The sequence below is a fragment of the Heptranchias perlo genome, chromosome 7 (genome assembly GCF_035084215.1).
Source record: "Heptranchias perlo isolate sHepPer1 chromosome 7, sHepPer1.hap1, whole genome shotgun sequence".
Classification (NCBI taxonomy): domain Eukaryota; kingdom Metazoa; phylum Chordata; class Chondrichthyes; order Hexanchiformes; family Hexanchidae; genus Heptranchias; species Heptranchias perlo.
The window spans coordinates 51,369,345-51,382,142 of NC_090331.1; the positions used below are offsets into that span (position 1 = coordinate 51,369,345).

The 12,798-nt window shown below is 39.6% G+C and overlaps 1 protein-coding gene across 3 annotated transcripts in view; it reads left to right on the plus strand.

Moving 5' to 3' along the window:
• LOC137323707 (cytoplasmic dynein 1 intermediate chain 2-like) overlaps positions 1 to 12,798 on the plus strand; it is a 168,897-nt gene that overhangs the window by 148,184 nt on the left and 7,915 nt on the right. For all 3 annotated transcript variants that reach the window (XM_067987526.1, XM_067987527.1, XM_067987528.1), the window contains exons 9-12: positions 205 to 330; positions 4,762 to 4,908; positions 5,118 to 5,231; positions 7,833 to 7,966. In XM_067987526.1, the coding sequence (XP_067843627.1) occupies positions 205 to 330; positions 4,762 to 4,908; positions 5,118 to 5,231; positions 7,833 to 7,966 (521 nt within the window). The remainder of the gene's footprint in view (positions 1 to 204; positions 331 to 4,761; positions 4,909 to 5,117; positions 5,232 to 7,832; positions 7,967 to 12,798) is intronic.

Sequence of the window (12,798 nt, forward strand, 5' to 3'; positions counted from 1 at the left end):
ACCGTGGCCCATCATGGATTCTCTAGGTTTCTGAAACATTTCTTTGTGTTCACTCTCAGCTTTGCAACAGTTTACAGCCACATCTGTTTGAAGCAGTGACTGACGCACAGCTAAAATTTTAACTACCACACAGAATAGCATAGCTGCGCCTGAGGCAGTCTGCCCTTCCTGTTAATATTTCTTTTCTGATTTTGCTGTCAACAGTATCCAGAACTTCTTGTTGCCTCATACAACAACAATGAGGATGTTCCCCACGAACCAGATGGTGTAGCTCTTGTATGGAACATGAAATTTAAGAAAACCACCCCAGAGTATGTCTTCCATTGCCAGGTATAGTATGAGATCTTGTCTAGCCAGAGCCATGGTTTCACTTAAAAGAAAAAATTGGAACATTGCCAGAGAATTTCTAATGCTTGTCAACATTATGATTTCATCAGTCTGGCACGCACATTAATTTTCAACGCTTATGTTGATGTGTGCAGTAAAAACTTTTCCTTGTGTGAGAAATGTTTATCCACATGTAAGATATTGTACAAGTCTTTTGATACATATACAAATACAATCAAATATCCCAGTGTTATTTGCATGACTGGAATTAAGGGTGCAGTTATACTTCACTGCGTCACTGCTTCACGGTGAGCATGTGCAGACTACTCTTATGATGGCGGATGTGCAGATTCGTAGCTTGTAGTATAAATTTGATGATGCTGGCTGAGAACTACTAAATGCAGCTAGCAGTTTCAGATTGCTAACAAAGTATAATAGCAGCCCTAAGTTAGGATTTGTTAAAAGTCTAGAAATGTAGAACCTAAATCTTCACTTTGTTTATATTTTTACTTAAATGGTTGAGTTAAAGTAAAGAATAGTTTACTTTTAATAGCTTTAGATTCCTTTGTATCATAAATTCTGAAATTGCATAAAATAAAACCACAGTTTTCTTTACATATACAGTTCTAGGTAAAATTTAACATTTTGTTGTCCATAAACATGGCATTTTGTAAGTTATGATTTAATTTGCAAATAGTGGGTGGAGGGTGAGAAACAATATTTAGCCTGCAGACAGTTACTTCAGGGAAGGGATTTGGTGAAGATAACATAAGTCTGAAGAAAAAACAAATAGGAAAATAGAGTAAGGGTCAAGGAATAAAGGTAACAAAAATGGTCAGGGAACAAATACAGTTGTAGAACATGAATACAAAATGACTGTTAAAATTAGTGAGGGGAACAAATATTAAAAACAGATTAAATTGCCTAAACAGCAATGTGCACAGCATCCGAAACAAAATGGGGAACAGGAGGCAATAATTTGCAGTGAGGAGCCAGATGTGATAGGGATAACTGAAACATGGCTACATAAGGAACAGGACTGGCAGTTAAATATTATAGGATATAATGTATTTAGAAAGGATAGGGAAGGAAGAAGGGGGGCGGGGTAGCTGTACTAATTAGAGATAACATATAAGCAGTAGAAAAAAGGGACATAAGTAATAAGATAGAAACAAAATCCATATGGATTGAAACAAAGGATAGGAAGGGATCGATCACATTAATAGGTTTATTCTACAGACCACCTAATAGTGGAAGGGAAGTGGAAGATGAAATATGTAGCCAAACCTATGAAATGAGTAAAAAACATTGATTAATAATTTCCCCCTAAATAAACTGGCAAGAAGAGGTGGAGAAATGGGAATGGAGTTTTTAGTGTGTACGTGACTCCTTTCTTACCCAGTGTGTGAGAAGCCCAACAAGAAAGGAACCACTGCTGGATCTAGTAGTGGGAAATGAAGCGGAGCAGATTAGAGAAGTAAGTGTCGGGGAACATCTAGGTAATGGCGATCACAGCATAATAAGGTTTAAAATAATGATTGAGAAAGACATTAGTAAGACAAAGACCAAAGTAATAGATTGGAAAAAAGATGATTTTATGGGGATGAGAATGGAACTAATGAAAGTAAACAGGAAAAAAATTTGGACAGAGATAGAACAGCAGTGGGAAATATTTAAAACGGTGATCAATAGTGTTCAGGAGAAATATATTCCTCTAAAAAGCAAGAACAAATTAGCCAATAACCATGGATGAATAAAGAGATACAGGTAAAATTGGAACTCAAGAAAAAGGCAAACTCTAATTGCATAAACAATAAAGGAGAAGATGACAAAAGGGAATATGAAGAGGTTAGGGAAGAAGTCAAAAAAACAATTAGGAAAGCATAGTAGTACTGCAAAATTAAATTATCAAGGAATATAAAAATAAATAGTGAAGTATTCTATAGACACATAAATAACAAAAGAAAAATCAGGATAGGGATAGGGCCACTGAGGGATGCACGAGATAAACTCACAGGTAATGACAGCGAAATGGTAGAAATATTGAATAGTTACTTTGCTTCAGCATTTACCAGGGAGACTAATATGGTGGGCATGACATTAGAAGAAGAGATCAAAAAAGATATAAAAATGTTTAAGATAGAAAGGAGGGAGATAATTGATAAACTAATCAAACTTAGGATCAAGCCCCTGGTCCGGATGGATTGCATCCACAAATATTAAGAGACGCTAGGGAGGCGATAACGGAGTCACTATTACATATATATAAAAATTCATTAGAAAGGGGAATAGTGCCAGAGGACTGACGGACTGCTAATGTTATTCCTATATTTAAAAAGGAAGATAGAACAAGTCCAAGGAGCTATAGACCAGTTAGCTTAACGTCGATGGTAAGAAAGATAACGGAATCTTTACTCAAAGATGTAATAGAAAAAAATCTAGAAAACAAAAATATAATAAAGTATAGACAGCACGGATTTCAGAAGGGAAAGTCATGCTTGACCAACCTTATTGAATTCTTTGAAGAAGTAACAGAGTAGACAAAGGTAATGCAATAGATGTAATATATTTGGATTTTAAAAGGCCTTCGATAAGGTACCACATTGTAGACTCATGACTAAGGTCAGAGAATGTGGAGTCAGGGCACTGGTAGCAGCATGCATAGCAAGTTGGCTACAAAACAGAAAACAGAGAGTAGGAGTTACTTAGACTGGCAAAAGGTAGGAAGTGGTGCTCCACAGGGATCGGTGCTGGGACCATTGTTCACAATTTAATGATTTGGATTTGGGAATCACTGAGGGTAGCAAGGGCACAGAATGTACTCTGGGTGGAGGACTCCAAAGATGAATCAAACACACAGGTTCATTTCTAGGGGGATAGAATTGAAAAGCAAAGAAGTTATGTTAAATTTGAATAGAACCTTGGATAGACCACACTTGGAGTATTGTACACAGTTCTGATCTCCATATTATAGAAAGGATATAGAGGCATTGGAGAAGGTGCAAAAAAGATTCACAAGGATGATACCAGAACTAAGAGGATATCCTTATGAGGAAAGGCTGAGCAGGCTGGGGCTCTTTTTTTCTAGAAAAGAGGGCTTGGGGGTGATGTGATAGAGGTCTTTAAGATAATGAAAGGGTTTTACAGGGTAGACAGAGAGAACGTTTCTACTTGTGGGAGAGTCCGAAACAAGAGGTCATTAATATAAAATAGTCGCTAATAAATCCAATAGGGAATTCAGGAGAAACCTATTACCCAAAGAGTGTTAAGAATGTGGAACCAGAAGGAGTAGTTGAGGCAAATAGCTTAGATGTATTTAAGGGGAAGCTAGATAAGCACACAAGGGAGAAAGGAATAGAAGGGTATGCTGATAGGGCTAGATGAAGTAGGGAGGGAGGAAGCTTGTTTGGAGCATAAATGCCAGCATAGGCCAGATGGGCCGAATGGCCTGTTTCTGTGCTGTAGTTTCGATGTAACTTGATGTATTAACACTTGAAAGAAAAGTAACATTTTGTATTTAACAGCCTAGTTGTTTAAGTTTTGGAATGCTTAAGTAACAGACACTTAAGCCTAGATTTTCCCATCAGTGTTGTTTTACTACCATCCTTAACCTATTTAAAATAAATGGATTCATACTGGCATTAAAATAAGGCTGACAGGAAAACCTAGGCTTTAGTATTAGGAATCTGGATTCAAGTATGATACTTTTATTTTAAGAGCACTCACAATTCTTTCAGAAGAGTTTGGCAATACAGCTTATATGTCACTATATAATTGATTTTTCTGGACGTGCGTATACACTTCTTTTATGGCACACACTCAGCTTCAACCAAGATGGCAGTTCCAAGTCGCATCAATATCACTCAATATTCAGCTGGCAGGGATTGAGCATGAACAATGCAGGTCAACTTTTCTTTCTATTTTGCCTCTCTCTTTAAACAGCTGCAGATGAGATTAGGAACTTTGTGTAGGGAAGCCGATCATACCACTCCATAATGCATCGTGCAGCCACATTGACCAAAACATCACTATCACTCTGTAGAGTTAGGAATGCATATAAGTATGCAGTAAATAAAAGTACTTATAATTTGTAAAGAAAATAAACGTGCAGATTTAAAGAACGAATTACCGGAATAGCATTTGCAAAGATGATTATTAAGATTATCTGTGTCCTCAGTATGCATGTATGTATGGGTTACAAAATTAAATACATTTTTATACACTTTTTGCAACTAGATTCTATAGAAATAAATGGAGAGTTTTTTTTTAAAAGATTCACTTAAATTGGCAATGGGTGTGAGATTAAAAAAACAGATGAGATGAGCAAAATCTTCTGATTATTCCTAAGTGGGGCTACCTAACTAGCACTATTGAAAATTGCTACTATGTTCCTTTTTGTTGATAGCAAACTGGCTTTATTATATTTTTCAACAGTCATCTGTGATGTCAGCTTCCTTCGCACGATTTCATCCAAATCTGGTAGTTGGAGGAACATATTCTGGCCAGATCGTGCTCTGGGATAATCGCAGTAACAAAAGGACACCAGTCCAAAGAACACCACTCTCTGCTGCTGCTCACACGGTACAGTTTAGAAAGACTAACCACCGAAGCTGGTCTTGCATTTTGAAGTACAACCTTAAAGATCCTAAAATGCATTTTGGGAAAAATTATAAAATTTGACATTTTAAAAATCTTTTGCTAACTTTCCATATGACAGTGAAATGATGAAACATTTTTGCATTAATCAGATTAGTGAAGGTATTAAATAGAAAATAATAATCTCCCTACAGCATCCAGTGTACTGTGTGAATGTGGTTGGTTCTCAAAATGCTCATAACCTGATCAGTGTTTCTACCGATGGGAAGATCTGCTCGTGGAGTCTGGATATGCTTTCTCAGCCACAGGTAATTTAAATTTAATGAAAGAAATGTACATGGTGTTAACTTTTCAGTTAATTTATTTTATGTGCTTTATCTTTTATTGCATATTCACTGATTCCTTGAGCCATTTTTAAAATTAAGAAAAACAGTTTTAGGCACGCCTTATAATATTGCTTGTTCTTGATAACAAACAAAAACTAATTTGGTTCATAAATCTTTAGTTTTGTTTATAGACATGATTAATATAAATATTATATTTGAAAACATTACATTTGATTTAGTTTTCTGCCTTTATTTGTCTCTCTCATAAAACACAGCCTGTGCCATTTTCCTGTCTCCTGAAGCGCACATCAGTCACTTCCCTGATGGTTGAGATCATAAACACTCAGTAAGCGGAACTATAGGTGTGAATCCATGTTCTAGTTCTCCATGATAAAGTGCATTGGAATACCAATGTACTGTGCCACTGTAATGCTGCCTTCTTTGCATTTTAAATACTAAATTCATATGTTTGATTTTCCTTTTTAGTACAAGATTAAAATGTTTTCAATTTAGAAAAGTATCTATTGCATAGCTATTCAAAATTTACTGTTACAGCAATAACTGCATATTTCCCAAAGTGCTTTCTGGTATTAGAGAATCTAAAATTTTAATTTGTATTTAGGTAAATGCTTATTACAGAATTGCAGGCTGTTAGATTAAATATATTTCTCTGTATCCTGTTAAAGCTACATTACACCACAGATGCCCACATAATTTAAACTTTCTGGAGAGGTAGGTATAATTTAAGGAAATAAATCATACATTACTGAGACCAGTCACCTACAGCCTAACAGCCTTGCCTTTTTAACATTCTTGGAGTTCTCAACTGCACTTTCAAATCTTTCCTTTTTTTTGAAATCCTAAGTTTAAAAGTGTTTTGATTCTTATACAGCCTTTTCTGATAGATTCACTTTAAAAACTATATTTTTCCCTTTTATGCTTATGAGATTAACCATTTTGTTAATTACGCGTCGTACTGTTTGATAATGTTTTAAAAGGCATATAAAAAAGATGGTAATGTTGCAAAATAGGCACATTTTGTTAGCTTTTGGCTTTTCCAGTAGGTTCAGCATTAGTAGTGTGCGATGGAATAGCTAGTAGGACCAGAAGCACAGATCCTGCTAGCTAATGATAAAGCAGCATTGATATTGGCCATGTAAAAGTCTGTGGTCCAAACTACTTGACCTTCCAGCTAAAGGAATAACCATTTCAATAATGTAGCTCTTTTAAGGAAGACTGAACATGTGATTGAAACAAATCCTAAATGCAAACAAAAGATGCACACATTGCAATTTGATACACCACTATATCTGCGGATAAAGTGAGAGTGTAATACTCAGGAACTTGGAAATAACCTGTGAAATTATTAAGGATGATAAGTTGCATGGAAATTTAAGTTAACATTCATTGAATCAAGAGTCATCCACCTATCTAATTAAAACTAAGTTTGGGTCCTCTTCTATGCCCCTCATTCGCTGATTCAATCTGTGTCACCTTCAAGCAATTTAAATGATCCATGGAAATCAAACCACCCCTGGCCTTTTACTCTTTTTAACAGTCTGACCCACAGTGACCATGTGACCCATCTGGCAAGGACTCAGCACATTTTGTTCTCCCAGCAATGGTGCTCTTTTTGACATCTCCTGTGGGTGGCCCGCTTGGAAGCTCTGGGCTGCCAGAGACATACCACCGGAACTCTTGCCACTATCCTTGAGTGGCTGCGGCATCCTTGCTCTCCATCTCCTGCCTGACTTTCCCACTCCAGACTCGGTGAATCTTTTGTACTCCTCGTGAGGTTGCCTGTCTGTGCTCCCCTTCTCAGGCCAGAGAGGGTGATGAGACTGAAACTTATATGTAGTTCAGACTATGAATGGCCACATTGGGTAATTAAAAAAAACTCTTTCAGGGCTGCAGCATTACTGCAATGCAGAAAAACAGAAACTTGGAGTGGGGGGAATGTTTGCTGAGATTCAACCTCCCACAAATGCTTGTCAAATATAAAATTTTCTTTTGTGTTAGTTGATAAATTCCACATTAACCTCAGCATCAAGTGCTGAGAAGTAGCAGTGCAGTGATTTCATTTGAAATAGAGTGGGATCAGAGAAATGTAGAGCCCAGATCCAGGGTACAAGCTGGCAGGCAGACAAGTGGGAAGTACAGGATTGGATCAGATTGAGTCCGTATGTGGGCACGGAGCCCAGTCCACTCTGAGCTGAGCGTATAGGCATCTTGCCCCTCCTCTTCAGTACTCTAGCTCTGATTATATTTACAAGTAGAGCCTGAAATTAATACCTTTTGCTTAGCACTGAGAAATTACATTTTAAAATTTGAAAGCATCTTTATGAAAAGTTCCCCTAGTGCTCTGGCTGCTGCATGTGGCTTCCACCCACACCATCAATGTTCCTGACTTTCAGTATTCCACTCCATTTCTCCACACCCCCCACACCTTATTTTGTCTCTATAATATCTTAGAGCATTGTAACAATACAAGTTTTTCGCTTTATGTCACCTTGATTCACAAATACTATTTTATACTTCATTAGCAAATAAGAATATTCAATCTGTAAATTTTGTTTTATACAGGACAGCATGGAGTTGATGCACAAGCAGTCTAAAGCAGTAGCTGTTACTTGCATGTCCTTCCCATTGGGTGATGTCAACAATTTTGTGGTTGGTAGTGAGGAAGGCTCTGTGTACACAGCATGCCGCCATGGAAGGTAAGGCAGAAAACAGTTAAAACGCTTGGTTTTGATGTGTTTAATTATTTCCGCATAAAATTTGACTGTAAATCCTGCTAATAAAATGGGAAACAAGTCAGTACTGACTTTTATAAAGATACTATGTTACCAGGAATTTTGACCACAAACCTATTGGAAGCACCAGATATTCTTCCAGGATTTTATACATTTTGGATTTGAACAGTAAAAGTCTATGTTTAAAAACTTTTATATGACAGTTGTTTCTCTTACCGTCATTTTTCATTTCCCCAACCCCCCCCCCTTCCTATCTAAGGGGATACTGTTTGCTATTTGGAGAGGGAGTAAGGCCTACACAATAAGGTTAAACAATAAGGTTTACGGCAGATTACATAATCAGAAAGTAGAAACCTCCATATAGGATTATTGTCAGACTTAGTTCCTGCTGTTTTCAGTTTTTTTTCCATCCAGAACCAGTAAATGATGTGTGGAGTTCCTGTGACTTCTTTTATTTCATGTTTTGAGTTTTTTTGTTTATCAGCATCTTGAAATGTTTCTTTGCTTTTTCATCTTTTTTGAAAATGAAATCTGAGTTGGGTAATCATACCCAGGGTATCCATTGCACACCCTAGTAAAACTGAAGTCAATGGGAATCAGGGGGGAAACACTCCAGTGGCTGGAGTCATACCTAGCACAAAGGAAGATGATTATGGTTGTTGGAGGCCAATCATCTCAGCCCCAGGACATCACTGCAGGAGTTCCTCAGGGCAGCGTCCTAGGCCCAACTATCTTCAGCTGCTTCATCAATGACCTTCCGTCCATCATAAAGTCAGAAGTGGGGCTGTTCACTCATGATTGCACGGTGTTCAGCTCCATTCAAAATTCACCAGATAATGAAGCAGTCCATACCTGCATGCTGAAAGACCTGGACAGCATCCAGGCTTGGGCTGATGTGGCAAATAACATTCACGCCACACAAGTGCCAGGCAATGAGAGAGTCTAACCACCTCCCCTTGTCATTCAGTGGTATTACCATCGGGCCAGCCACATAAACACTGTGGCTACTAGAGCATGTCAGAGGCTGGGTATTCTGAGGCGAGTGGCTCACCTTCTGACTCCCCAAAGCCTCTCCACAACCTACATGACACAAGTTAGGAATATCATGGAATGCTCTCCACTTGCCTGGATGAGTGCAGCTGCAACAACACTCAAGAAGCTCAACACCATCCAAGTCAAAGCAGTCCACTTGATCGGCAGCCCATCCCTCCACCACTGGCGCACTGTCGCTACAGTGTGTACTATCTGCAGGATGCAATGCAGCAACTAATCAAGGCTTCTTCGACAGCACCTCCCAAACCTGTCGCCTCTACCACCTAGACGGACAAGGGCAGCAGGCGCATGGGAATACCATCCTGACTGGGACATATAATCACTGTTCCTACATCGTTGCTGCGTCAAAATCCTGGAACTCCCTAACAGTACTGTGGGAATACTTTCACCACTAGGACTGCAACAGTTCAAGAAGGTGGCTCACTACCACCTTCTCAAGGGCAACTAGGGATGGGCAATAAATTCTGGCCTTGCTAGTGACACCTATATCCCAAAAAACACCCACTTCCCAGTTTCTCTGGCCTGCAAAGTATTTCCTCATTGGAAAAAAAAGTTGATTCATCTCATGGCTATAGACCGGCATATGCCACGCATGGCTAAAGGCTACATGGTACCTCAGCAGGTTCACCTCGAGTATCTGGAGTGATGTAATTTGTTGATGCTAGTAGTGCATTGTGGGTGGGCAGACCATTGACAGTCCAGCAATGGCAATGCTTTGTGAGGAGTGATGGACAGCATGACTGGATGCTTTGTGTCAGTGTGGAATCCCACTTTTCAGTTTCGTTATGTGCTCAGCCTGGTGACCAGATTACCATGTCTCAGAAATTGGACACGTAAATATCCTGCATCTGGACTGTGGAATGCAATGAAGAAATAAAACATCAAAGACCCTGGAGCAGCATCTGGTTTGTCTAAACGACCATTGTCCACAGACTACAATGATTGAATATTTCTGCACAAAAGTGGCCCAAAAGCACATACCTAAAATAGAGAAGAATCTGTCACAGATCAGAAGGAAGCAGATTGAGATCAGCTGGGGAGAGGATCGGTCACAGGAAGATCAAAGAGGTATTGGACGGAAAAAGAGATCACCAGAGACAATGAGATCAGAGTATAGCCCAGAAAGAAAGAGATTAACAAGAAGGGCCAAGCAGAGAGAGAAACAAGAGGGATCAGTCAGAGAGGAATTATCGAAAGGCTTTAGCTAAAAATAAAAATTACTCACTACCTGCAAGATGAATCTGGTTTATAATAATATGCTTGCCCAGATTATGGGTGGCTCTGGGTGGGGACAACAGTCAATGCACAAAATACAAATTGGTAACTGCAGTTCTGCTGCACCTTCTGCTCAGCGCAGTCATGAATTAGAGAAAAGTGTTCACCTCTGGAAAACCTACCAACAGAAATAACAATCCTACTAATGGGAGCATAAGAATAAAACAATTGGACAGTGCTGCTGGCTTTCAGTGGAAGTGCACTGTCCTAAAATGCACCTTCCAGTAATACTGCTCTTTCCCTCCAGCGGGATTTTGGTATTATGGATTCCTGTAGTAGATCCCAGCTGGAAGGGGAGGTAAGCCTGATATAATCCCACTGAGATTTCTGGCAGTGCTGTCTGATTTATAAATACATATGCTAAAAATGCATGGCAGATATATTAGCATTTATAAAAAGAAAATTTGGGTTAATGCTTTAGGTGTAGACAGCCAAAACATTAACCTGACTATTCTTCTTATAGCTGCTGATGGACATGCTATACATTCCTAACATTATTCATATTTATTGCAGATTTGGAGTTTTTTCCCTTATTAACCGTCTTGATTCTTTTATTTCCCGATCCCATCAGCAGGTCAGTTGTTTCTTTTGGTATTTTCTTTGAAGGTGGGTTCTTTTCATTAATAGTACTTACCTCATTTATCTTGGTTCTGCTGGCACTGAAAGGGAAGGCTACCCTCAGCGCTCGGTCATCATGGAGTGACCCATAAAAAGATAGCCACCTCTCCCACACAGACCCACCCACCAACACACAGACCCACCCAATCACCACCTCTTCCCAACACAAGCAAGACAGAAATGAAGGGATAGAGAAGGAAGTGAACGATGAGAAGGGAGAGAATATTGAAGGATGAAGAGGAAAGATGGAAGTGAAGGAGAGAGGAAGGGGAGTAAAGGAGGAGGGGGAGTTGCAGATATGGAAGAGCAATACGGAGGAGAAAGAGGGGAGAGAGGGTGAGGAGAAGCAGAGGGGTGAGAGAAGGAAAAGAGGGAGAAAAGTGGAGGAAGAGTTGAAGGAAGGAGGCAAAGGGGGGATGAGGAAAGAAAAGGACAGCACAGGAGCAAAGTAGAGGAGAGAGAATTAGAGCAAGTGAAGGGGAAGACAGGACAAGTGGAGGAGGAAAGAAAAGTTTTGCCCTTGAGATCAATGACACTCAGATCAAGGGAATAGAGAGAAGAGGAGAGTGAGAATTGGAGAAGAGAATGGCAGGAGCAGAGATAGAAATGACATGGTTCAAGGACTCCAAGAAACTAAAAATAGATCGTAAGATGCTGTTGGAATCACAATTTTGCTTGACTTGACAGTGATTTCATTGTAAGTAACCCCCATTCCCTTGTTGTGGCACCTAGGTCAAAACCCACTGCTCCAAATGTTTGGATGTTTTGCTCTAGCTAATTAATTCTTAACCCTCACACACACTCAGGCTTACTTCCTGCATACTTAGGATCTGCTGACAAATTATCCTGATTGTAATGCAGGACCATGACTTGTGTGTTTTAATTATTGTTTTAACCAGATAAAACATTTAGGTTACACTTATAACAGTCATTTGAAAGTTTTAAGCTTCAGATTGTGCTTTTATTGCTGATTCTTGTGTGACGCACGAAGATGGTTTGTGAATCTTTTCAACAAACATTACCAGATGGTTTATTGGAGTTGATTTTGACTTACAGATATTGAAAGCATTGTGTTTTCATAGGAACTTCCCCTACAGTTCCCTTCTGCCCTAGTCCTGAATTCGCATCTTTCTCTAGTTTCTCTCCTATCTCCCCTCACGCCCTCTCCAAGCTCACCTTGACCATGAGACCCACCTCCTGCTCCCTCGATCCTATTCCCACCAAACTGCTGATCACCCAACTTCCCTTCCTGGCCCACATGTTAGCTGATATTGTTAACAGTTCCCTCTCCTCAGGTACTGTCCCCCTCCCCTTCGAACCTGCCGCCATCACCCAGCCCCCTCAAAAAATCCATTCTTGACCCCTCTGTCCTTGCAAACTACCACCCCCATCTCCAAGCTCCCTTTCCTCTCAAGTCCTTGAACATGTTGTCACTTCCCAAATGCGTGCCCATCTTTCCCGCAATTCCATGTTTGAATCCCTCTTATCAGGTTTCCGCCCCTGCCACAGTACTGAAACGGCCCTTATCGAAGTCACAAATGACATCCTATGTGACTGTGACCATGGTAAACTATCGCTCTTCATCCTTCTCCACCTGTCTGCAGCCTTTAACACAGTTGACCATACCATCCTCCTCCAACACCTCTCCTCCGTTGTCCAGCTGGGTGGGACTGAACTCACCTGGTTCCATTCTTATCTATCCAATCGTAGCCAGAGCTTTTGGTTACCTGTCCTAATATCTCCTAATGTGGCTTGGTGTCACACTTTGTTTGATAACGCTCCTGTGAAGTGCCTTGGGACGTTTTACTACGTTAAAGATGCTATATAAATGCAGGTTGTTGATGTACACT